Consider the following 25439-nt stretch of genomic DNA (forward strand, 5'->3'; position numbering starts at 1 on the left):
TGGGATCCAGGAATCCTCATTTGCAGAAAAGACGGTTTAAATGCTCAGTCACGTTAAGAATCACTGCATTACATCCTGCTCTCTCTAAAAGCACATTGCCTTGAAAACACATCTCAGGTGGTAAGTGCCTTTCTATATGGGCTATGAGACTGGAAGCAGCTCCCCAGGGCAGTGCTTCATACACTTCCACTAGTATCAAAATCCCCTGGGGTGACTGCTAGTCCCACCCCAAAGATTCTGATCAGCAGGTCTCGGGGGAGGCAGGAGAACTGACAGTTCTAACAAGCTCGCAGGTGATGCAGATACTGCAGATTCCTGGACCACACTTTGCATAGCACTGACCAAGACCAAAGGCTTGCATCTCTAGTGAGAGAAGGTCAGGTCCATGGGATGGGGTTGGGGATATATGTATGGACCAACTGCTAGGATTCTCCTAGATCACACTGTAAAGACTCCCAGTGCTCTATTCAAATAATCATTGCTCTTCTCTTCCTCACCCCATCTATAAGACTTGAAATCAAGCAAACCTTGTTCTGGGTTTCCACTTCTATATAGGCTTTCTTTTATTGTGTTTTAAAAATTCCCTGGAGAATATTTTGAGTGTTGTAACAGAATTGTATTTTGAATAGGGAAAGGCAAATAGTGGATGAGAGACAGTAAAAGAAAATGAATTATATGTCATAAAGTAGTATGAATAAATGGTAGATGTTGAATAAATATTTGTCAACATCATAACTGCAAAAACACAAAATGATGAAAAGGCAACAGAGACAGGCAGAGACAGAGGGTCTTGGTGCCACAAAAATGATTTTATTTTGAACCAGAAAGCAACAGCCATCAAGACAATAGTCAGGGCCGAGGGCTTGGCAGTGTGACTTAAGTACCGGGGAATTGAATTTGTCCAGGTGCAAGGAGTGACATAAAGAGAATCAATTTTTCATGTCCAAGCCAAGCTGATACAGATGATGATACTTATCAGTGATTCCCATTTACACAGGCTTGGATTGCTTTTCAGATATCAGATTTTTGTAACTATTTTATAAATATTTTTAAAGGTGATGGAGCCACTGGAGTGTAGGTGAATTGGTGCCCCTCCCCTTTTCTTTTTGGGTGTATCAAGCATATAATCAATGACAGGAAAAGTGAAAGGTTTTTATGAGAGTTTTGCATTAAAAGAAAACCAACGATCAAGTTTCTACACTGCAGCACTGTTGATATTTGAGCAAGACAACTCTTTGTGGTCGGGGGCTGCACTTGCACTGTAGGATGTTTAACGGCGTCCATGACCTCTATGCACTAGATGCTGGTAGCTTCCCTTCCCCGGCTGCGACAACCAAAAGTTGCCATTGCATTGCCAAATGTCTCCTGGGGGGCAAAATCGAGCCCTGGTTGAGAAGCGCTGTTTTCAAAAACATCCTCCTGCCCCCATCATTGTCTTGGTGTGCTTTTTACCATTTTATTAAGGTAGACCAGATGGTCAACTTCCCAACACCAAATGCACATGTATGCCAGCATATGTGCATGTCTCTTTGCAGGTATCTGCATGTTCCTGGAGCTGAGATGGAATACCACGGTCACTGGAGGACGTTAGTTCAGTTCCTCAGCAAGTTTAAGGTCAATATATCAGTACCATAATAAAAAAGCCTGTCTGTATTCAAGCTGTTTCTTTTCCTCCAGCAGAAACCATCGTCAATATTTGCAGTCAGTTTTTGAAGTCACTTTCTTTTAAAGCTGGAAAGAATCTTCACCCAGGCCCACCCTCATCTTAATCCACTATTTAGAGTCCTACTTGAATGATATCGCCAGCAACTTTCAACTTTGGATCCAGATTTCTTTATTTGTATCCACCAGGAAGAGAGGTACCACGTTTCTGAGTTCTTTTATGAGCACTCGCTATGTAATTTGCAAGGCCCAGTGCGAAGTGAAAACGCAGGCCCCTTGTTCAAAAATTGTTAAGAATTTCAAGACATCAACAGCAGAGCATTAAATCAAGCTTAGAGCCCTTCTGAACTCCTGGGCTCTGGGCATACCCATGACACCAGACCTGGCAGTCTTGGTTGGTGCTGCATTGATTTTGTTGTATTAATTTAATTGGCACTGCCATCTCTTTTGCCCCTGTATCGCAGTGTTTCCTGTGGTGAGGACCCCAAATAATAAAATACTGTGACCTCAATCAGTTTAAAGAGAATGCAAAATTACACTGCAGCAAATTTTTACAGCATACATTTTTTAGACTTTCAAAAAGAAATTCACACGAGAATCTTTTCTACATCATTATAGTAATTAAACACGGTGGCTTTTCACCATATACATATTTTCCTGTAAATATGACAACCTGGAACTAGTAACTGCTACTATCCACAATGCTTTTAAGTTAGCCAAGAGTGAGGCTTCCACAACAGAATTATGACATAATCTCTCATGTCCTTATAAAAATAGCCAAAACATACCCTAAATGGCTTACTGTGAAAATTTGAGTAGTAACTTCTTAATATTGAAAAACATTATTTTCATGGAAATATTGTCCTTCTACTAAGTGTTTTATGTTAACATCATAAGGCAAACTGTAGCATTTATTGGTACCTGGAGACCGTGATTTTAAAAACTCAGAAGCTGAGTTTTAGACCCTTTTATTTAGAACCTGTTAGTGTACAAAGTGCATTAAAATATCCATTATCCAGTTAGCCAAAATGTATGTAAAAATTACTGAGACAACCCTTTCAGTTTATTCAGAGAAGGCAAACACACATTGGTTTTATATTGTAATAAAAAGAAAAACCTATAAGGTTTCCAGAGAAAGATTGTTTTTTTTTCCATTGAGGCGTCCATCTTTTAGATGTGAAATTGTCTTAGGTATCTATCAAAATATTCATCTGGGTATAAATAATATAGTAAATATATAGAATCTATCTGTTAAGAAAAAGGAGAGTGTCTGCTAGGGAAGGGGATGGAAGGACCCAGGAAGCTGGCTTGGCCTCCCTTGAAATCCAGATTTGCAATCACATGACCTTTGGCCACGTGATGCTGAAACAATGAGTTCATTGACTTATTTCAGGGAGGCAGTTGGTTGATTTGGTTAAAAACAAAATAACTAAAAACAATGTCTAAATCCACTAGTCTGCTCAGTCAAAATGGCTGACCCAGTATCCCAGGTAAATATTTTAGCAATTGAAACCATTTATAGAGGTCATGCCCTTCATCAAACTAGAACCAATGCCAGAGTTCTGGTCCAAGAACTGCTCAAGAAAGCCTTAATTCATGGACCATTCCAACACATCAGATTGGCATGCAAAGAATCCCAGCTGACATTTTATAAGCAGGTTCCTGAATAACGAGTTTGAATTTTTTTTTTTTTTTTTCGGTCTTACAACTCTATTGTAAACTATACTAGACTATAGAGGGACTTCTACATCTTTCAAGATGTGTTTAATAAAGGTCTGTTTATAATAACTTTTGAGGCATGTATCTAGTAAATAGTACTTTATACAATGTCCCTTGTCATTACCAACTCATAAATATTAAGTGTTTTTCAGTGACTTATGTTTGGATGTGGTAGTGCTGATCAGGGCCATGTGCTGATGTCCTGGAGAGCAAAATCAATCCAAAGTGGTGCTGCTATTTGTGACAGAACAGGTTTATTTACTCAGCCCCGGAGACAAAAGGAAAATTGATATGGGGGAGGGGGAAATAGGAGAACTATTAAATGTAGTGAAGAAATTTCACAGGTCTAAAGGAACTATTAAAAGGAAGGATAAAGTAGATTCTATACCATAAAACAGAATCCTACCTCTGATAAAAGACAAATCAGCCTGAATTTTTGAATAATCAATAGGATTCAAAATGACTATTTTCAATTGCAATCTCATTCTTAATGTTCTTCCAGAACCCTTAGCCCTGAGAGAAGCAGGGCAAAATGTGGCCAAAGGATTCAGAACCTTTCTTTCCAACATTATCCCATCAGCTATCAGAAGGTAAAGATTTAGCCACGGCAAGGTCCGAGGTCCAAAATCAATTCTTTTCATTCTCTGTCTTGCTCTCCATTTTAGTTGATCTGATACAACTTTTTGACATCACAATTAAAACACTTCAAATTAAACCAGAGTAAGAAAGCCTGTTTCCTCCCCTACTAGGTTCAAACGCATCCTGTTATGCACCATCGAGGTGAGAAGACCTACCATGGGATCATTATGAGATATTAGGTAAGAAGGTGAATAACATACAAAACTACAAAAGTTTTTGTTTTTCTGCAAGCCCATAGATTGTGATGAAATGAAGGTTGTAAATAGCTGATAAACTTATGGGCCTCTTAATGTGCAAAACCAAGTAATTCCTAAAAGTTGTAATCCTGATTATGTTTCTCTTATAAATAATCTATAGATTTTCCTCTAAATACAAAAAAATTAAAGAAATTATTAAAGCCCGTACTTAATACAAGACACAGTAAAAGGAGAGGAATCTCTTGTTTTGAGCCCTATCTGAGCCGATTTCGGGACACTTTTGGTGAGATTTCATTACACTCATGAAGCCTGTGCTTTCTCAGTCCCCTAAATAGTGGCCTGAACCTTACTGTTCCCCAGAAAGCAGCTCCATGTGGCCAGACGCTCACGGCAGCTGCTCTGTGCAGTCCAAATGGTCTGGGATAGGGAGCCCAGTGATAATTGTCAGACACTTGTTCCACACGGTGAAGGTGGGGCAAACAGGCTGCGCAAATGCGACGTCGAAGGTGTAGAGGTGGATGGAGTTCAAAGCATCATAAAAGGCGACAGAGCCATTATCATAGTCCAGCAGGATGCCCACGCGCCGGAGGTGGGGGGCAGGCTCAATGGGGATTTCCTTGCTATTGTGTCTCACCACCCAGTTATTGTTGCAGCGGCAGAGCGCCCAGGAAGCAGAGTTCTTCCCAATCCATTCATGCTTCGGGGCTGATTTATAAGCAAGACCAATGGCATACCTGCAGAAACAAAACAGCAACAACAAAAACAATGAGCCATGTTGCACATGCACGTTAAATCCGTTCTGTGGTCCTCAGGGGTTATAAAAACATGATCATTTGTTGTCCCTGTTTATTTTCTTTAAGTGAAAGCTTGGCAAGAACCCCAACATCTGTGTTCCTCATCTCCTTCCCTCCCAAACATGGAAAGTGGGTGGAAAGAAGCGTCGTATTTACCCACATTTCTGTTTTCAGCTCAAACACTACAGAGAATTTGAACTTTGCGTTCTGCTGCTTTTTTTTCACTCTTATAAAAATCTACACAATGAATTCGCTAGACCAGTGCTGACCAAAAGAACCTTCTTCAATGATTGAAATGTTCTGCTCTCCTCGATATGGTAACCACAAGCCACATATGGCTACTGGGCACTTTAGCTGCGGCTGGTGAGACTGAGGAACTGAACTTTAAATTTATTTAATTTTCATTAAGTTAAATGATTTAAATAGCTGCATGTGGCTCATAGCTACCATACTGGACAGCACAACCCTAGACTTCTCCTTTTGACCTTCTTATAATTTTTCATTTAACACCATGTCTGTCATTTTCTGGTTCTGAATGCACTTTGCCAAGGGCAAGCACAGAAGATGATTCCCATTTGCAGGGATAAGTCCTTTGTCATTACTCAGCCCCAATTTTCTCATGTATATTGAGAAATATACAGTGTTATTTTAAGGAGTAAAGGAGAGAATACATGTTAAGTCCTAGGCACAGGACCTGGCATGTAATATTCAGTAACTATTTTATTATTATTGCCTGATGGCACATATTAACAATAAGTACCAGAATCAGAATTTGAACTCAGGATGACTCAAAACCCACAAACACGAACTACATTCTACAATGCCGTCCGTAACCAGAAATTGTGCAGTTCATCACTGCCAAGAGCCTTTCTGATTATACTGAAAAAAAATTCTGAACGTGTTTGAGCAGACGGATCTTCTGGTTATTCTAAATGTTCTCTTGCTGCTAAAAAAGATCCAAGGAATGCTTTCTACAATGTTCTAAGCTTCTTAATCTCTTTTTACCCCTCTGAGGCATGCCTCTGTAATATTCATCGTATTTCAGTTATTAAGATAAACAAAACCCATCACTCTTAATAAAGAGTAAATGACTCACAGTTGAACTTTTAATATGTTATAGCAGAAACCAGTCTAATTGGATATTAACATATGGTACCTTACCCAATGCAGAGAGAAAAATTTCATGGGTCTTTAATAAAATGACATTCTTAAAGTCACACTGGACTTAAAATACAATCAATCACTTTAAGAGTGGTGTGTTTGTTTAAAAAAATTAATTAATTAACACAACATGCCATCACTAAATCCAAAAGAAGGATGGAATTGATAATCTGCCAAGCCCAGTGTGCAGGCCTGTCTGTCATCAATGTTGCATCCTCTCTTCCCTCCCGTCCATCCTCTCCTGCTTATGAGGAGAATCCAAGTTGCATTTCCCAGAATCCCCTTTCCTGTAGGAGTCTGGGTCAGGCTCTGCTATTGTGATGCCTTTGCACAAGATCCAGAAGTGCTTAGAGGAGGGGAAACACGCTTTCCTGATGGCAGACAGTAGACGTGCAGTTGGTGGAAGCTTCTAGATGAGCGCCTGAGTACACCTGCCTTGTGCTGTGGGCAACTTTGGAGCAGCTACAGCTCATCATGACTCCATGAACTAGAGCAGCAGACTCCCTGACTTCATGCCCCAGCCCTTCCAGGGTCCTGTAAGCTTCTGGCTCCCTTCTGTGGCGTGCATCAAGGGTCTCAAATGTCATCTGTTTATTTGATACACTGATATGGTTTGGCTGTGTCCCCACCCAAATCTCATCTTGAATTCCCACATGTTGTGGGAGAGACCTGGTGGGAGGAAATTGAATCATGGGGGCAGGTCCTTTCAGTGTTGTTCTCGTGATAGTGAATAAGTCTCATGAGATCTGATGGTTTTAAAACGGGGGAGTTTCCCTGCACAAGCTCTCTTTTTGCCTGCTGCCATCCATGTAAGACGGGACTTGTTCCTCCTCGCCTTCTGCCATGATTGCGGGCTTTCCCAGCCACATGGAACTGTAAGTAAGTCCATTATAAACCTCTTTTGCAAATTGCCCGGTCTTGGTTATGTCTTTACCAGCAGCATGAAAACAGACTAATACATACATTTTGGAAAGGTTTTCATTTTGCAATTGTCAGTATCTCCCACCCCCCAAAATGTTCTGTATACCCCAGTGAATACCATTTCCGCTTTTCAGACAATTTGGAACCTGCATCACAAAATCACCACATCTGTATTGTTTCCTTCTTGTTGTGGCACAGCATTTTTATTTTTTATTACTTTGATGTTTATTTCCCATTTGAACCTTAACTGAACCCTATGAAATAGCTGTGGCAGGTATGGCTGACTACATGTAGCAAATAGAAACAGAAGATTAAAATTGGGAGCAAAATCCAGAGTTGTATGCTGCCCCCACCCCTTCTGGTCTAATAATCTTTGCATGAACCCGTTATTACTCATTTAGTTAACACCATTTCATAAAACACCAAGTGCACATTAGCATTAGAGAGTAAGAAAATACTAAGTGTATAGTCCATTAAGCAAAGGAAAATACCATTATAGTATCATTAATCTGTGAAACTAGGTACATATTTCCATTGAGCTTGAAAGGTGCAGGCAGAATGTAATGTTCCATTAAGTTACGCAGTGAGACATGGAGAATTCAAAGTATAAAAATTATGTCTCTCAGAGCAATGTTAACATGCCCCATTGCACAGATCATAATGTACACATCAATTTAAAGTCAGGACTATATTTCATAAGCAAATATGTCATTAGCTGTTGCAAATCAAGATGTCACAGGCATTTAATCGTAGGGGGCACCCCTTCCTTGCTAATACCCCCCAAGGAAATGTAAAGTGACTTTCTACATGAAGATTTTTCTGAAATTGACACAGTCAGGTTTGTAAAGATTAATTGTGTAGCAATTAATTTTAGAATTTCTTTTCCCCCTCATGAGTTAGTTTTGACATCTGGAGGGTGTTTTCAAGGTAATGCTGATCTGTGTTTATATAACTGAAGTGGTCTGATGGAATTTTGCAAACTATTCATCAATGGCAATGAGATCATAATGATCAGGTTTCATTTATCATAATTAATTATTAATAGAGTAATAATCATTTAGACCCTGGATTCTATCCCAGATTAATACAGCACATTAATTAACTAGAAACATTTGCTTTTTTTGTACCTGCATCCATTGTGTTTTCCTTTGTGCTTTAATTTTGCCCCATTGCAGCTAAAAATTGCAAATGCCAATCTAGCCCAGAGCCTAGTGGGGTGAAGGATTTGTCCTCCATCCTCTGGCAGGATGTTGGAACAGAAAACTCTTCTAGGCAAAGAGAATTATGAGGATAACAACAAAGGAAAACCTACTCACTCAGCCAATATAGTATGTACCATTATTGGGAGAGATGGGAAGCTTACAATTCACTTCTTAGATTTTTGGCTAATTTCTACCTACAATATAAAGGACTCAGCCATGTCACATTATTTGCATAGGTTTGAATTGAAAGGTTTTTTTATATATATAAATAAGTGTTTTATCATGCTTATATTGAAAGAAACACTGTTATACTCACCATCTTCAGGCTATGCAATTTTGAATGTTGATTTTATTTTTTAGAGCAAGGATTCAGCTATCACTCATTACATACACTATCATAAACCCCAGAGAGTAATTATAGCATTTCAAAAATATACCACCCTTTTGTGAATAGCAGCATAGCATGGTGGTTAAGAGCGGGGAACAGCAAACTACTACCCAGGGGCCAACTCTGGCCCTCTGCCTGTTTTTATAAATGAAGTTTTATTGGAACACAGCCATGTCCATTTGTGTAGGTGTTGTCTGTGGCTGCTTTCCCACTACAACAGAAGAGTCGAGTATTAGTGACAAAAAATCATTTGGCATGCAAAACCAGAAATATTGAATCTCTGGCCCTTTACAGATAATGTTTGTTTGTGGACTGCTGGTTAAGAGCCTGACCCTTGACTGCAGACTTACTGACTCTGCCACCTGTGAGCTTTGTAACCCTGTGATCTTCAGCATATACCTCAGTCACCTCATCAGTAAAGTGGATAATATTAGCACCTACCTTTGTAGGGCTGTAAGGCTGAATAAATGAGTTGACATCTGTAAAATGCTTAGACCAGTGCCTGGCACATACTTGTACCATATGAGGACTTGTTAAATAAAAATAAAATAGCTCCCTTTTTGATCAATAGCAAGCAGACATTTGTGAGACAGACGGTCAAAGGGGTGCAGTTTGTGGCTGTGGATTAGCCAAGGTTAACTTTGTGAGGTTAACTAATTCCAATGTAATTGTGTCCTGACCTTTGCCCTTATTCTTAGAGAACTCAGTGGGCTAAAGTCACTGGGCTGGATCTAACAGGCCTTTTGAAATTATTCCCAGCCTATGATCACTGCTTCACCCCCACCATTCAACCCTTAGTCCAGTCTAATTGCACTAATTGGTCCAGTCTAGAACCATAAAACATACAAGGCAACAGAAATTAGTTTTGTGTAATGATGAAGAGTGACGTTTAAAAGTAGAGAATGGCAAAATTTTTCTTGAAAGGACCAGAAAGTAAATATTTTTGGCTTCGTAGACCATATGATTCTCTCTTAACTACTCGATTCTGCTGTTGTGGCTGAAAGGCAGCCATGGACTATATGTAAAAAAATGGACCTGGCTGTATTCCCATAAAACTTTATTTACAAAACCAGGTAGCAGGCCAGGTTTGGCTCATGGGCTGTGGTTTGCCAACCCATGTTTCATGGCATGAAAGAGCAGTGTTAACATGGTATAGCTCTTCCAATGACCAGAGCTCTATAATCTTGAACAGAGAACCCACAGGTGTGGGTATTAGTAATATATGGTTGTTGTTTGAATCTGCTGAGTTTGGGGGTGTTTGTTATGCAGTATTATCCTAGCAACAGCTGACTAATACAACTTTTCTGCATTTTATTCTTTAAGATGCATTTCATTATGGGTTGACTCTCTAAGTACAGAATGAGATGTGCCTTTATTATAACTGCAGGACAATAGAAATAAGTTGCTTACCATGTGCTTCCACTTATGACCACTTCCCAATAATGCCGGCCACTATCAATAAACACATTTCCAGCTACTCCATAGCTCCCCTGGCTGGTGAAGCGTTCAGGTGTGTGACTCTTCTTGGATGATGACTCATCACGTTCTACTGTCAAGTTATCATGGGACACCTTCAGTTTTCGATGAGCAGATTTGGGATCCAGTTTAAATGGTTGGCCTGAAAACAAATTCACAAAACAGAAAAAGGAAGAGGAAGAGGATTGTTTATTTTATCATAACCAATAGCATATTTTCAAAATCAGGTTTAAAAGACAGGAACAAGCCAGCCCTCCCTGAGTCATACCTCCTATCACAAAGTGGTATCTTATATTTTAATAGTAATTTAAACATTATAAGCAACTTTCAAAGACATTTGCTTGCAAAGTTTTCATAATATTCAAAAGACAATAGAGAGCAGCAACTCTGTGTAAAGTATAGTACACAGTAAGAGTGAAAAAGAACATGTTCCTGTCTTCATAAGCTTTCAGTCTACCAGTTCTAAGATAGGGATCCAGTGGTGGCATGCCAACTATTCAACAACAGCATGGATAAGGCTTAGCCAGAAAACATAGTGTGAGCTAGCTTCATGGATTCCAGGTGTATACAAGCAGCACAGGTACACACTGGCTGGATAGCATCCTGAAAAGGAGGAATGAATGAAGACTCCATTTTCAACCACTGCAGTGTTCTATCCAGCATAAGATGCATTCATGCTCAATAGACTTCAGACCAGAAACCAAACAAATCAAGATCTTAGGTCTTAACATATAGAATATTCTAGAGGTTTATATTAGTCTGAGATTATTAAAAATTAAAGCATTACTCTTAGGAATTTAGGATGAGAATACAATTGAATACAATTTTCAGGCCACAAAATTAGGAAAAAATGTGATAGTAATGCCTGGGTTTTCTACTCATGAAATTATTTATATATAATAAGGCCTTCTCTATTTCATTACTCACATTTGTGTCTTAAAGTATTAAAAAATCTTGGCAGAGTCACACCTGGACATTTTGTCATAGTTGTTACTTCTTCTTTGACAATTCAATATTGGTTTGGAGTACTGCCTGTCATTCAACACTGGCATTGGGTACAAGGCATTTAAAGGCAGGAAATGAATTACAACCTGATGCAAATGCCATGGTGTCCAAACTCCATAGTCACTGTTGCAGTTGGCAGGTTCCTTCTGCCCAGTATACAGCTCTCAATCACAGGAAAAGGTCTGGTAAATTCAACTGTGGCAATACACGATGCTGGGTGAGAAACTGACCCAGTGAGTATAGGACAGTGTGTGTTGTCACATGTGGGTAAGGCCAAAGGATTTCCAGTTGCCTTTTGGGTACAAACACAACACCAGCACCTCTAAAATCCTTTCTTTTTAGGTCACGGACCAGCATACTTTTTCTGCAAAGGGCCTGACAGTAAATATTTTTGGCTATGCAGGCCAGGCCATGTGGTCTCTTTTGTGACTATTCAACTCTTCTGCTATAGTGAGGGGGCAGCCACAGACAATAGGTAAATGAATGGGTGTGGCTATATGCTAATAAAACTTTATTTACAAAATCAGGCAGCCATATTTGGCCCTTGAGCTATAGTTAGCTGGCTTTTGTTTTAGAAATCTATTTCTGTACATATCAAAGAAAAGCTTAGGCTGGGCTGGTGGCTCATGCCTGTAATGCCTGCACTTTGAGAGGCCAAGGCAGCTGGATCGCCTGAGGTCAGGAGTTCAAGACCAGCTTGGCCAATATGGTAAAACCCCATCTCTACTAAAAATACAAAAATTAGCTGGGTGTGGTGGCGGACACCTGTAATTAATTGCAGCTACTTGGGAGGCTGAGCCATGAGTATCACTTGAACCCGGGAGGCGGAGGTTGCAATGAGCCAAGATCATGCCGCTGCGCTCCAGCCTGGGCAACAGAGCGAGACACTGTCTCAAGAAAATAACAATAAAAAAGAAAAGAAAAGCTTTAAAGGGGGAGCAGAGAAAACCCTCAAGTGCTGAGCAGGGATTGGACATTCTCAGAGGCCGCAAGATCTATTGGATTACATGTGTAGTTTAAATTTTGACTTGTAAAAAGAAGTCCTTAGGAATGATCATGCTAGCAACTATCAGAGATAAACTATGAACTAAGACAAGAAGAGTATGAAGACAGTTTTGCTTAAAATATTTCAATTTTTAAAGGTGGAAGGTAGAATATGGATTAAAAATGATAGGATACTAATGGGCAGAACAGGAAGAAATTCCTTAATGGCGCCCATCATTTACAATGAAGGCCAAGTTCTGCTCGGCCTCCTTCCGGTGAGATATATCAGAATGTCAGAGCCATTGGAAAGACCGGCCTTGTGATGGTGAGATACTGCCTCAAACATCCTGCCTGCCTTGGCTCACGCCCTCACCCACGCATGTGTGGAGCAGAATCATGCAATCTTGGTGAGCAAATTCTGCCCGTGCCTCAGATATGTTTCCCAAATAAACCACTACCTACTCTGCCCAAATTCAAGGCTTTTGCTTCAGTGAAGACAAATTAGTTCAAGAAAGAGATTAATAGCTTACTTTACTAAATAATTCAATTCATTATAATATTTGTATGGGACACGACTCTTATTCAGGCCGTTATTTACTTACGTGGACAACTCTTTCAATAATCTTTTGATACTGTGCCCAGCAGCCAGTCTTCCTTCCTTGTAATCCACTCACCACATCATAGTGCAAGAGAGCTTTATTTCATGGAAATTTTCATCCTGCCTGTTTGATTTAAACTCTTCAATCTCTCCACCAATCATTGGTATACAAAGAAACTCCCTGGTGTGGCCCAGGAGGCTTTCGCGATCTGTTCTTGTCTCCAGCTTCCTGGCTCACCTATCCTCCCAACCTAAGACACACTTTAACCACACGGATCAATTTTCTGTTCCATAAATATATTCTCCTTGTCTCTGGGCTTTTGCCCATGCTGTTCCTTCTGCATGGAACACTGTGTCCTCACATCCCCTGCTCCTAACCTACCTTGGAAAGCCTCTCAAGGTTGTGCTGGGGCACCCTGGCTTTGTCAACTTAGAACCTCTCATGGTTATTCCAGTCAGAGATTTCACATATTGAATGTTAATTAGGATTAATGTGCTTTATTCCCCAATAGTCTATGACCTTTTTGAGAGAGAAGCACATCTTAGGGAGTTGAAGATACTCATAATATCCTTAGCATCTTGCATAGCATCCCAAACACACTTGGTGCTCAAACATATCTTTTGAAGGAACAAATATTTACATGTTCAAATGCAAATCAAATAATGCTGATCTAAGTGTGCATAGGTATTGTGCCATTTGTTGTATGACTGTAAAGAAATATATCATCATGTTATATTCTCTTATGTACTTAGAATTACTTTGAGATGATGGTCATTTTTGACAACTCATAACAACCCTCAAGTTGTTAAAATATTCCCATTTTAAAACTGAAGGAACACTAAATGCATTGTGGTATCCTGGATTGGGTCCCGGAATAGGAAAAGAACATTAGTGGAAAGCTGGTAAAATCTGAATAAAGTCTGGAGTTTAGTTATGAGTAATTCATCAATGTTAATTTCTTAGTTATGATAACTGTACCAAGGTTACATAAGATGTTAATATTTGGGCAAACTTGCTTAAGGGTGTACAGAACTCTCTGTATTATCTATGGATTTCCTATAAATCTAAAGCTATTACAAAATAAAAAGTCTATTTAAAAATATGAAGAAACTAGCCATATAGCTATATGGGTACCAAGTGGGAAAGCCACAGTCTTCTCATTCTTAATTCAGTGCTCTCTTTACATCCCTTGTTCTTCCTCTAGGATCCAACACATTCCTCTAGGATCCAACACTTGTACTGAGAAACAAGGATATAGGTTAAATGAGGGTTCCCCTTGAAAAGCACTTAATTGTTCCTGTTGACTGCCTGGCAACCTCACAACATGGCGACATACCAACACACTCCAATTTGCTTTCTCTTGGGAGGTCTTATGCAAATAAACACCATGTTACATAACATAATATTCCTAGATCAAAAGGATGTAAAGAAAGAAGAGAGGATAAAACAAAACACATGTGGACAGAGACAGAGAGAGGGAGATGACAGTATCATGAGACACACATATAGGCCAGATCATTCTCTGTGATGCGCAGTGTCCTGTGTAATCCCTGGCCTCTACTCACTACATGCCAGTAGCATCCACCTCAGATGTGACAACTAAAAACCTCTTCCAGATATTACTAAATGTCCTGGTAGGGTGGGGTGGAGGGGGAGGAAGAAGTGTCCCTGATTGAGAACCACAGACTCCGACTGTTTTCTAGAATAAAAGAAAGAATTTCTGAAGAGTGATTAGTTGGCTACTCTGCTATGAAAAATAACACTATCCACCATTTACAGAGCCCCTAGTGTGTGTCAGGTCTTACCTATACATCTTCTACTTCTCATAAGAATGCCTCCAGGAATATTTATTTAAAAAATGAGAAGACTCAAGTGCAGAGAGAGTAATGGCCTCACGGCTGTGAAGGAATAGAATCAGTTTTGGAACCTAGAGGTATCTGATGCAAATTCCATTATTCCACACTGGCTTTTTACTTGTTTTGGGGGGCTGTCAATGATACCCAAGACAGAGAAAAGGAAAAGAAAGGGGGACAGAGTCAGCTGAAAGAAGAGCAGATAAGACATGACAGCTCTGTTGAGTTCACAGCACTTACTGTTTGTCTTCAACTTCCCAGGCTCACTGCTGCGGCTGCCCGCCTGGTTGATGGCCTTGACCATGAAGATGTACTTGGTGCCGCTCTGCAGACCGTGCACCGTGTAGTGGTTCTGCTTGATGTTGGGTACTATCATCCAGCTATCAGCCGAATTACACAGACCTGCAAAGCCAATCAGACATGGTGCAGTTCTTTGGCACAAGGGGAGCAATGTTTGCATAATTTTAGGTTGAATAATTTCCATTTATTTGAATAGAGTTGGTAAGTGAAGTGCTTTGTCTTGGTAGTCATGTACGAAAAACTGACTTCACTAACATAGATGTGGCAGATTGCATTTTTGCCTCCAAAATTCTCCCTGCCCTGTATATCCAGGCCCAAATGACTTTGCAGGTGCTCCTTCTAAAGAGGTGCAATATATTTCCCTGTCATGTGGCTTTGAATTTGGTCAAGTGACTTGCTTTGGTCAATAGGATGAGGCTGAAATGACAATGTGCTAGTTGCAAGAGTAGGCATGACAAAACCTTGAGGGTTTCTGTTGACCCTTTGTGTCTGCCACTGCTCTGGAGAAAATATTCCTAGGATACTCTGTTTATCCCAACAGGATGAGACAGGGAACAGCTTTACCATGCAGCCAACGCCCAGCCAGTGCAGGAGTGAACCAAGCAGCGATCAGCCAACCCCAACCAACCTCCAACAGGGAAGCTAAGAAATGATCATCAGGATGGTTTGTGATCCTGTATTAGTGTGGCTGTAACTAACTGATGTAGGAGACCTATTCCTAAGAGAACTCTGGAGCAGCAACACCTCTGGGCAGCTCAGGGTCCGGTGCAGATCTTGGGAAAGCATCCACAGGGATTTTTGACCAGCTGCATCCCTAGGATGACTGGTTTCAGAGTGGAGTGGGGCTGTTGCTCTGGCTGCATCCTGCAGGATGTGGGTTGGGGAGCAGACCGAGTATTTATGATGCTTGGAAGAATATGTAGGAAAAGGAAGCCCATCTTGTTTTGCAGCTGGTTGATGGCTGAAAACATCTCTTTGGTATCAGGTCCAACTCCCCTCTCCTTTTTCCACCCCCCGTCAATCTCCACTCCAACAGAACCTTTTTCCAAACCCCTGGTGACCAGGCTGTCAAGAAGTTTCCTGACTCTGTTGAATTTCCTTCAGTGATCCCTGGGAGAGGGCTGGGCCCCCTCCACTTCCAGAGGACTCCAAAGCCACCACCCCACTCCTCTTTCAATTGATTTGCAAGTCAAAGGGTTAGTTCCTTTGATCTTGAGGCAACTTATACTTTACCAGATTCTCAAGAAGCAGTCCCTTAATCTTTTTTTGGTCTCACCTCTTTGATAATCTAATAAAACCTTTCTGTAGTAAGAAATTCACAAATGCATATACACACCAAACCACAAATATATGCATAGAATTTCAAGGTAGTCACAGGCTCCCGAAGCCTGTCTTTGAATCTTACTGAATACTTACTCCATCTTTTGAGTTAAAAATTATTCATGGTATTGTCACAGTTGAAAAATTCACCTTATATGATTTCCATCTTGGGTGCATAGTATTTTCAAGTACACATCAGTGAATTAAATACATATATATATATATATATGTATGTATGTATATATCTAAAGATATCTAAAGATATATATACACACACACACACACACATTCGGTCTTGTGAATTTTCTGTTGCCTCTTTTTTTTTTTTTCTCTACCTGCAAACATTTTCGCCAGTGGACTGCCAGATTTGAAAAAGCCAGCTTGAAGCAAGAATGTAATTTAGGACTCATAGAAGGGTTTGAGTGTGTGCGTGTTTATATTTGGAGATTCAGCAGAGCAATAAGAGGCACAATCCATCCCTCCTCCCCAAATTTATTTTCTCTAATTCTTAGCCCTCTGTTTTCCTACCAATTCTCATTTGTATATGATGCAGGAAAACATCCACAAATAGTTTAGTAACATGGGAATCTCCTTACTATATATCCCTTCTGATCTTCCTTCACCTTACCTTTTCCTTGAACATAGCTATAATAAACTCCATACTTCTGGATAATGCCACAGCCAAATATTAGATTTTGATCCAATCAAAGAAGGGTCATTTTGAACTCTGAGTTCTGGGCCCCAAGAGGCCTATAACTCTCTTTAGGTACTTAATATTATTACAATAGTAATAAAACAAAAAATTAGCTTTTCTATTATGTAGGATAGTGTACTCATATTCCTAGATCCTTGTCAATGGCAGTCAGCCACGAATGAGAACAATTAAGGCGTTCAGTAGATTCAAATGAGAATCGTATCAATTTCACTGCTTTTATACTGTTCCTGTTTAATTGAATATGTTACAATAAAATGACTATTGTGGTCAAAGAAAGCAAGTGTAAAAATGTTTCAATAAACTTTACATCACTGTACAACCCAAAAGCTGGGTTTAATGTGGTGGGGGAATGCTTTCAGCAACATCATAAAGCAGATGTCTGAAATTGCTGAAAACTGTAACTTGGCCTAAAATCCAAAGTCTTAACCCAACAAAGATTTTATGTTTCAGAAACCTTTTACAAACAAAAAGGGACTCTGACTATCCTGATTATTTTGAAGAGGTCCCTATTTTTTCCTTGAAAATTAAAAGAACAAAATGTTTATGAAGTAGTAAAATTTCATTGGTTAGCTTTATACTGGGACAATCTACTTTCATGAATACAACTATTACTGTTTAGGTTTACCTTTATGTTATTATTATTGCCAAGATAATAATTGAGAAGTTGATTAAAAATGCCAGGAAAGCAACATTGACAATTTTCTTTTGGGGGCTGGAGTAAGTGGGGTGACTTGGAGTGCACCATTACCGGTGTTGGTCTTACGCCAGCATCACCTAACTTCTTGCATATGGCACTGAGTTTGCTTAAGCAAGACTTCTCTGCCTTGACACCCCACTGTGTTAGGACTCTTGACCAGGTTTTATTCATCTCTTTATGAAACACCCACACAACCATCCTGATTGAAACTTCACTTTTCTCCAAACTCATTTTCAATCATCTTTGAGGGTGTTCCAACATTCACCTCCTCCGACTCAGTTTAAAATAACAACGGAGCTTGGAAAATAATTTGTCCACAATGAAACCTAATTGAGTTTTTTGATTTTATACCTTTTTTTTTTCATTCACAATGGGTTAGAAGCATTTCCCTACATAATGTGGCTCATTATAAGATCTTAATTACATCTGGGATTTCAGAGCCTTGTATGGCAACTGTCATCTTGCCACAAAAAATTATGTGTAAAAATGTCACATGATGCGGACAGTCTTAGGAGAGGCTGCACACTGGTTTCTAACATCCTTTGTCTCTTCCAACAGACTGGACAGAAGTGAACATTCCTTTCCTTCTCCTCTGTAAAAATAGTATATGTTTAATAATTTTCATGAATGTTTTCTAAGTGACTACAATAAATTAAAAACAGATAACTACTTAGCCATTAAGGCTTGAAAAAAATGCAGCTTTTGATTTCTGCTAAGAATAAGAATAGGCTGCTGGGGAAAGGACCCAATTTAAGACTTAAAATGAAGCATCAAAAGTAGTTTTAGAAAAAACGTGGCAAACGTTGTAAAATTAAATAAATATCTAGTTATTGATAAGCAATTCATTAACATCTATAGTCATAACTCTATTAATAAAAATAAATAAAAATTAATGTCATTACTTTTGCATTTGAATGTATGTATTTCATTAGTGAGGGCCTTTTCGTAAGATTGAAAAAGCTCCATAGATATTATCTAAGTCTCCTTCACTAACGCCAGTTGAAGGCAATTAACTACAATTTATTAGGATGAGTGAAGGAACCATGACCTAGAGACAGTAAAAGATTTTCTAGTGACATAAGGAGCTACAGCCAGGTTTTGAGCATTATATCTTCTCATTTTCAGTAGAGTTTTACCATTAGACCTTGTCACGCAATACAACATCTGCAAAGGATACTTCTCCAAATAATAGGACAGATTATTTAACATCATTCAAGGAAAGCCTTTCACATAATGATTGTGTAAAAAGCTATCATGTAGATAATCCTGGAAAATTGCAAAATTGGTCTTTCTTTTAAAATGCAATTATGGGGTGAGTACAGTCTGTATTTTTGTAGCAATAATAACTTTGAATATCTATGTGCTACCACTGTGGCAAACACAAGACTAAGGTGTTTACTATTATTATCTCAACCATGTGAAGTTAAAACACTATCCCTTCTTACAGATGAGGAAACCGATTCGGAGGACATTAAATAATTTGCTCAAGACTGCAGAGCTAGTGAGGTCCAAAGTCAAGATTGAAATCCAGGTCTCCTTCGGTCACTACAAATGTGAAAAATATTTAAGAAGAAAATAATTTGAAAATCTTTGCATCTCGGTTAGCTTTTTATCTGAATGAATTCTTTCTTTGTCGCAAATGGATCCTGTAGGCATTAGCACTTCACTATTCCGGTTTAATGGGCATCAAGGGAGGAACACATCCTGATACAAACAACCCGGTGAGAGTATCCCAGTTTGGTCAGCACCAGCAGTTTCACTGTTTTTCTTCCATCCTGGGAGAATGGGCCTTTCTGGCATCTATGCGTTAAAGGCTGATAATCTTCACTAAGCCATTTGCATTTCTTTTCTTATGGCAACTGGTTTCTGGGAACAAAACATCTCTGGAATCACCCGACATAAAGTTCTGAGTTCATTAAACTCAGTAGTTTTGCTCTTGTTGAATTTTTTTATGCATGACCTTTTTGCATCATCTATTCTATTAATGCATCATGTTTGGTATTATTTTCGATGCAAATAGCACAGAAATCAAGTTGGTCACAGTTTAGCCAAGTGAGAAACCCTAAGTTTCAAGCAATAAATATCTTCCTTTCATTTTGGGGATGAGGTGAAGCTCTGGTATTGAGTTAGGGCCTTTTGGCCCCAATTCCTTGCTCCTTCCTTGTAATTTTGCAGGTCTTTGCATTCTCACTCTGGGCTCACCCAGGGGACTTCTTTGACAAACCTCATGTTAGCTAATGTGACACAGACAGGGGCTTAAAAAGAATGTGTGTAATTGGGCCTGCCTTTACTCCTTCATCTCTGCAATCAGGGTGAGAGCAGACTTGAGCTGGATTGTAGGAGGATGAGAGAGATGTGCAGCAGTCGGGTTGCCACAGTTATCAGTCTGCCATGTGAGGGAGCCAAGATCAGCAGGGCTTCCTAGTTGACACTCAGTTGACTCCAGATGCATAAGCAATATGAATTCTACTTAGGCCCTGTGGTTGTTGGCTATTCAGCAAAAGCCAACGGATACAGAGCCCGTCAGTCAAGGCCAAGGCTACATGTACTCCCAAAGTGCCCATGACGATTTGATTTAAGAAATTTCAGGAGAGGGCTGGGTGCAGTGGCTCATGCCTGTAATCCCAACACTTTGGGAGGCCAAGGTGGGTGGATCACTTGAGGCCAGGAGTTGAGACCAGCCTGGCCAACATGGCGAAATCCCATCTCTACTAAAAATACAAAAATTAGCCAGGCGTGGTAGCACATGTTTGTAATCCCAGCTACTCAGGAGGCTGAGGCAGGAGAATCATTTGAACTCTGGGGGTGGAGGCTGTAGTGAGCTGAGATCATGACACTGCACTCCAGCCTGGGCAGCAGAGCAAGACTGTCTGAAATTTTATATATATATACACACATACATACATACACACATACATATATGAAAGAATAAAAGAAAAAAAAGAAATTTCAGGAGAGACATAACCATCTGAGGAAGACATGCCCTAGGATGGTCCCCAGGATTCCAACTCCCTGGTATTCATAACTGTGTACTATTCTCTCCTTAGTGTAAACAGGACCTGTCACCTGCTTCTAACCAACAGAATATGGCAAAGGACAAAGGTCTATCACTTTTATTACTCCTGTTTTTATATTACATTATATGATAAAGGCGAAGGCGAAGGGAGTTTACAGATATAATTAAGGTCCCTAATTATTTGATTTGGAGCTAATCAAATGGCAGATTATTCTGGGTGAGTCTGACCTAGTCAAGTGAGTCCTTTAAAGACAGGTTTGGAGGTGACAGATTTGAAGTAGCAGACTCTCTCCCTTGCTGGCCTTGACGAAGCAAGCTGCCATGAATTCCACAACCACAATGAAACAAATTTGTCAACAAATGGAGGGAGCTAAGAAGTAGATTCTTCCTTAGTTGAGTCTCCAGATGAATGCAGCCCAGCCAACACCTTAATTTCAGACTGTGACACCCTAAGAAGAAGACCCAGCTCAACTATGCCAGAATCCTAACCCATGGAAACTGAAATAATAAGTGGGTATTGTTTTAAACTGCTAAGTTTTTGGAAATTTGTTTCACAGCAATAGAAAACTGTTAGCACTTTTCCTGAATCAGACGAAAATGATTTGAGAGAAATATAGCATTTCTCACATGGGCCAAGAACCACTCTTTTGGTATAAAATGACTCCAAATGTTTTCTTTTTCTGGTTAGACTATTCACTCATCAACAGACGTTGGTTCTATCAGTCCTCTATGTATTTTCAGAGAACCTTCCTTGGTGTTTTACAATGAATCATCTCTCCATTTTCTACCTGCTCTTCTCAGACCTTCACATGCTTCTTTTCTCTTACCTTGGAATTTCTGATCATCTTTTGAATTTCATCTTCTTCAAGTTTGATACAATCCCCGGTTCAGTTTATCCCAAATATGCTAGTGATATTAATCACAAAATATTGAGAAAACAATTCCTTAAGTGAAGACAAAATACATTAATTATATTCCCCCCTTTTTGTTGTGTTTTTCCTTCCATGCTACATAGTATAGTAGTGTGTGTGGATCAGTGTGTTATGGTCTCAGTATTTAGCATGTAATCATGTAGATATTATACATTTACCTTGTTTTAAATTAGGGTTTCTCAACTTCGACATTACTGACATTTTGGGCCAGATAGTTCTCTGTTGTTGGGGGATTTCTTGTGCATTGTGGGAGATTTCCCATCTTTCCTCACTTCTACCCACTAGATGCCAATAGCACCCTCCTCCTAGGTTTTGAGAACCAAAAGTCTCTAGAGACATTGTCAAATGTCCCTTAGGGGGCAAAACTGCCCTTGTTGAGAATCACTGCTTATATGAAGGAGTGACTATTTAGTATGATATTAGTGATCATAGATTAACTTGTGTTTCAGGTTTATGGTGAAGCACAATCAAGGTTTAAAATTTTACTAGACTTTAATTCCACGTTAAGTTTATGGTATATGTAGCCAAGATCAGTGAAATATAATAAGCTCATACAGCTGGAAAAATGCATTTAAAAATCATGTCATCTCTCTGAAGGGCAATTTGACAATGTCAAGTAAAATTAAATGCAAATAATCTTTTCCTAGAAATTGCACCTCAAGAGATTATACTACAGATATAATTCCCCGTGTGTGGAAGGAGAGATATTCAAGGATATCTTGAACATCCTTGGGGATACTGGGGCATTGTTTGTAAGGGCCAAAGATTGGAAACAAGCTAAATACACATCTATAGAAGATGGGATAAATAAATTAGAGCATATCTTTAAAATAGGATATGATACTGCCTCAAAAAGGAATGAGGCAGTTCTTTATTTGTGCTGAAATGGAATGATATCTCAGACATAATATTTATTGAAAAAAACAAGGTAAAGCATTGTGTATGATATGCACATGTAGAAAAATATTTTAGAGAATTAGTATTTCTTTATGATTTGCAGTAGGGCATATAGAGTCAGAAATGAGGAATGATACCAGAAGAATTCAAAATCCTAGGAGAGCAAAATGTTACTAAACCATTGCTATACAGGCCTTCTGCGACTTGCCCCAAAAAGCACTTCAAATATCTGAGGACACTGATGATTTTTTCCCAGGAAAATGGGCCAGACGCAGAGAAGCCTTCCTGGAATTATCTTTTCCTTTCCATCTCTGATGCTGGTGCCATTTGCAGGTCCTGGCTATTTCTGCCTCAGTGAATTACTATGAAACTTCCCAGCTGATGTCTCTGCTTCTAGTCCTGCCCTGTTCCTCTCCACTCTCCACAGTGCTCCTGAGTCACCTTCTAATTATACCTCTGATTACACTACTGTCCTGCATGACTCTCAAGCCCACAGGGTAAAATCCAAACATGGTATGGCCTGGGTAGCCCTCTGCAATCTAGCTCTTGCCTGTGAATTAGGATTAGGTGACTGAGGATTAAGGATTAAGAACATGTGCTTTTTGGAGCTAGGCCAATATAGGTTTGAGCCCTGGTTCTATTTCTCTATCTTCATTTCTCACTGTCTCCCTTTCCTCACTTACCAGCCAGGCTTAATTAGGCAAGACCTCCCAATATGCCCTGCTACGTTACATCTTGATAGATTTGCTTATGATGACATAGCTGTCCGGTACAGCCTTAACTTGCTAAAATGCACCCGCTTTTTTTCAAGACTTAGTTTAGCCACAACTTCCCCCAAGACATTTTTGTCCCACTCACCATTTCTGACCTTTCTATATTCCCTACTGACTCAGGCAGCTTGCCAGAGCTGTTCTTGACATTTCATGACTTTCTCCACTTTCATTTAAAAATTACACATTCTTGGTAAATGGCAAGATTTTAATAAAAGCTTCCACGGCAGGCCAATTATAGGGTAGAAGGTGAGGGAGTTGAGGAGAGGAAGTTGGAGAAGTTGGGGAGAGTGGATATAAGGAAGGTAGGGGGAGCCATTTGTTGGTATGGGTCATTTATACTTTAGTCCCTTAGAACTTGGTGTATTTCTGCATCACTCTTTTAATTAATCCTAAATCAAATTTCTATGTTAAGCATCGTATGACTCAGAATTACTTGTGCTAGGAAAGAGCAGTTTGTAGTTAAGAGAGAAAAGGTTTATATAATAAAAGCACATTAAATTGATATGAATTTATTCAAAACATCTCTTTGTTGAAACATGACTGCTATTCTATTCTGTTCTATTTTGACATATTGTATTTTTCTTTGTTAAAGAAGTTTCAAGCTTGCTCCCGTGAAAAGCCATGTCTTCTGGTCCATTGCCATTTGCCCAGTTCAATTTAAATAACTCTGTGGGTTGGAGGACTGCTTCCTCTATTATCATCTCTGTGGCCTGCTACTACTGCTATTTGAAATCACCAAGTTATCTCTGATGCCAGATATCAAATAGGCCTCAGTGAGAGGGGGCACCTCTAATGTTTCAGGTAAGGTTGGAAATTCTTCCCAGGTGGGGCCAGTTACTAACATTTTAAGTGATGGGCCCAGCTCTCCTCTGAATGGGACCAGGTATTTAACATTCTTTGGCTATTTATTTTATTAAATCCTTTCTTTTAAAATATGTGAAGTAACACTCAGGAAAGTACATAAAACTAAATGTATGATAAAATGACTAAAGCATGTAACTTTCACCTAGAAATTGCCATTAACCCCAAGAACCCCTGTATATTTCTTTCCAGTGGTGCCACTTGCCCTTTAATCCTGGAGGTAGCCATCATCCTGACTTTTTATTTTTATTTTTTTGAGACAGCATTCTCACTGTTGCCCCGGCTGGAGTGCTGTAGTGTGATCTCTGCCCACTGCAACCTCTGCTTCTTGGGCTCAAGCCATCCTCCTGCCTCAGCCTCCTGAGTAGTTGGGACTACAGGTGTGTGTCACCACACCCCGCTAATTTTTGTATTTTTTTTATATTTTTTGTAGAGATGGGGTTTCACCAGGTTGCCCAGGGTTTATAGTTTTAACACCTACGAATGTTTCCTTAAGCAAAATAGTTTATTTTGATCTTTAAGTTATGAACCTATATGTGGATTAATACTATATATATATATATTTGTTTCTCTCTATATATATCTCTCTATATATTTGTTTCTCTCTATATATATATATTTGTTTCTGGCTTCTTTCCCTTAACATCCATGTGGTTTGCTAGAGGTCATTAATTTTCATCAATATTTAGCCAGCTGTTTTTACTAATGTAGTACAAGTGAGTGCTATCACTTTCTTGTTCAAGAAAGACAAGTCAATAAATATTGTGTGTTCTTTCCTTCCTTGTCTTCCTTTGATGTTTAAATTCAGGAATGCAATCAATCTGAAGAAAGCCACCAAAGACAGAAATAAATAGGCCATGAGATACTCACTAACGACGTTGGCTTGTCCGGTGAATATGGTGTACTGGAGCTCGTAGGAGACCACACTGAACTCATCATCGGAGGTCCAATGCACAGTGATGGTGTCATACGAAGCTGTGCAGAGCTCTTCTCTAATTGTGGGAGGGTTGGGAGCTGTGGGGGTCAAGAATGCTTATCAGTGGAAAAGCACACACAACTGGGATACCATTTCAGAGGAGATGTTTGACAGTTAAGCAGGTCTTTCTCAATAGGTCCATCAGGACTACTATCCTAGAGATGGTGACCCCAATCTAAAGAATATCTGATTGGCTGGTTATTGCTTTTGTTTTTAATAAGGAGTGTGACTAGAGTCAGCCAGTATGGACTTTCTGTGTTTATCATGAGATCATGAGAATATGTTTGGGAGGTTAAACAAATAATACTTTCTTGTGCATGAAGGAAAACTTGTCAAATAAAAAGTAAACAAG

The 25439-nt window shown here is 39.4% G+C and overlaps 1 protein-coding gene across 11 annotated transcripts in view; it reads right to left on the reverse strand.

The window, feature by feature from the left end:
* Positions 1-788: 788 nt before the first annotated feature.
* MID1 (midline 1) overlaps positions 789-25439 on the reverse strand; it is a 388305-nt gene continuing 363654 nt past the window's right edge. For 7 of the 11 annotated variants that reach the window (XM_055377019.2, XM_055377024.2, XM_055377021.2 and 4 more), the window contains exons 7-10: positions 24982-25125; positions 14841-15002; positions 10094-10301; positions 789-4951 (exon numbers count right to left, since the gene is read on the reverse strand). In XM_055377019.2, the coding sequence (XP_055232994.1) occupies positions 4603-4951; positions 10094-10301; positions 14841-15002; positions 24982-25125 (863 nt within the window). In that variant the 3' untranslated portion in view covers positions 789-4602. The remainder of the gene's footprint in view (positions 4952-10093; positions 10302-14840; positions 15003-24981; positions 25126-25439) is intronic. The other 4 variants (XM_063702812.1, XM_063702811.1, XM_055377026.2 and 1 more) reach the window with 1 other exon arrangement.

This window comes from Gorilla gorilla, chromosome X (assembly GCF_029281585.2).
Source record: "Gorilla gorilla gorilla isolate KB3781 chromosome X, NHGRI_mGorGor1-v2.1_pri, whole genome shotgun sequence".
NCBI lineage: Eukaryota > Metazoa > Chordata > Mammalia > Primates > Hominidae > Gorilla > Gorilla gorilla.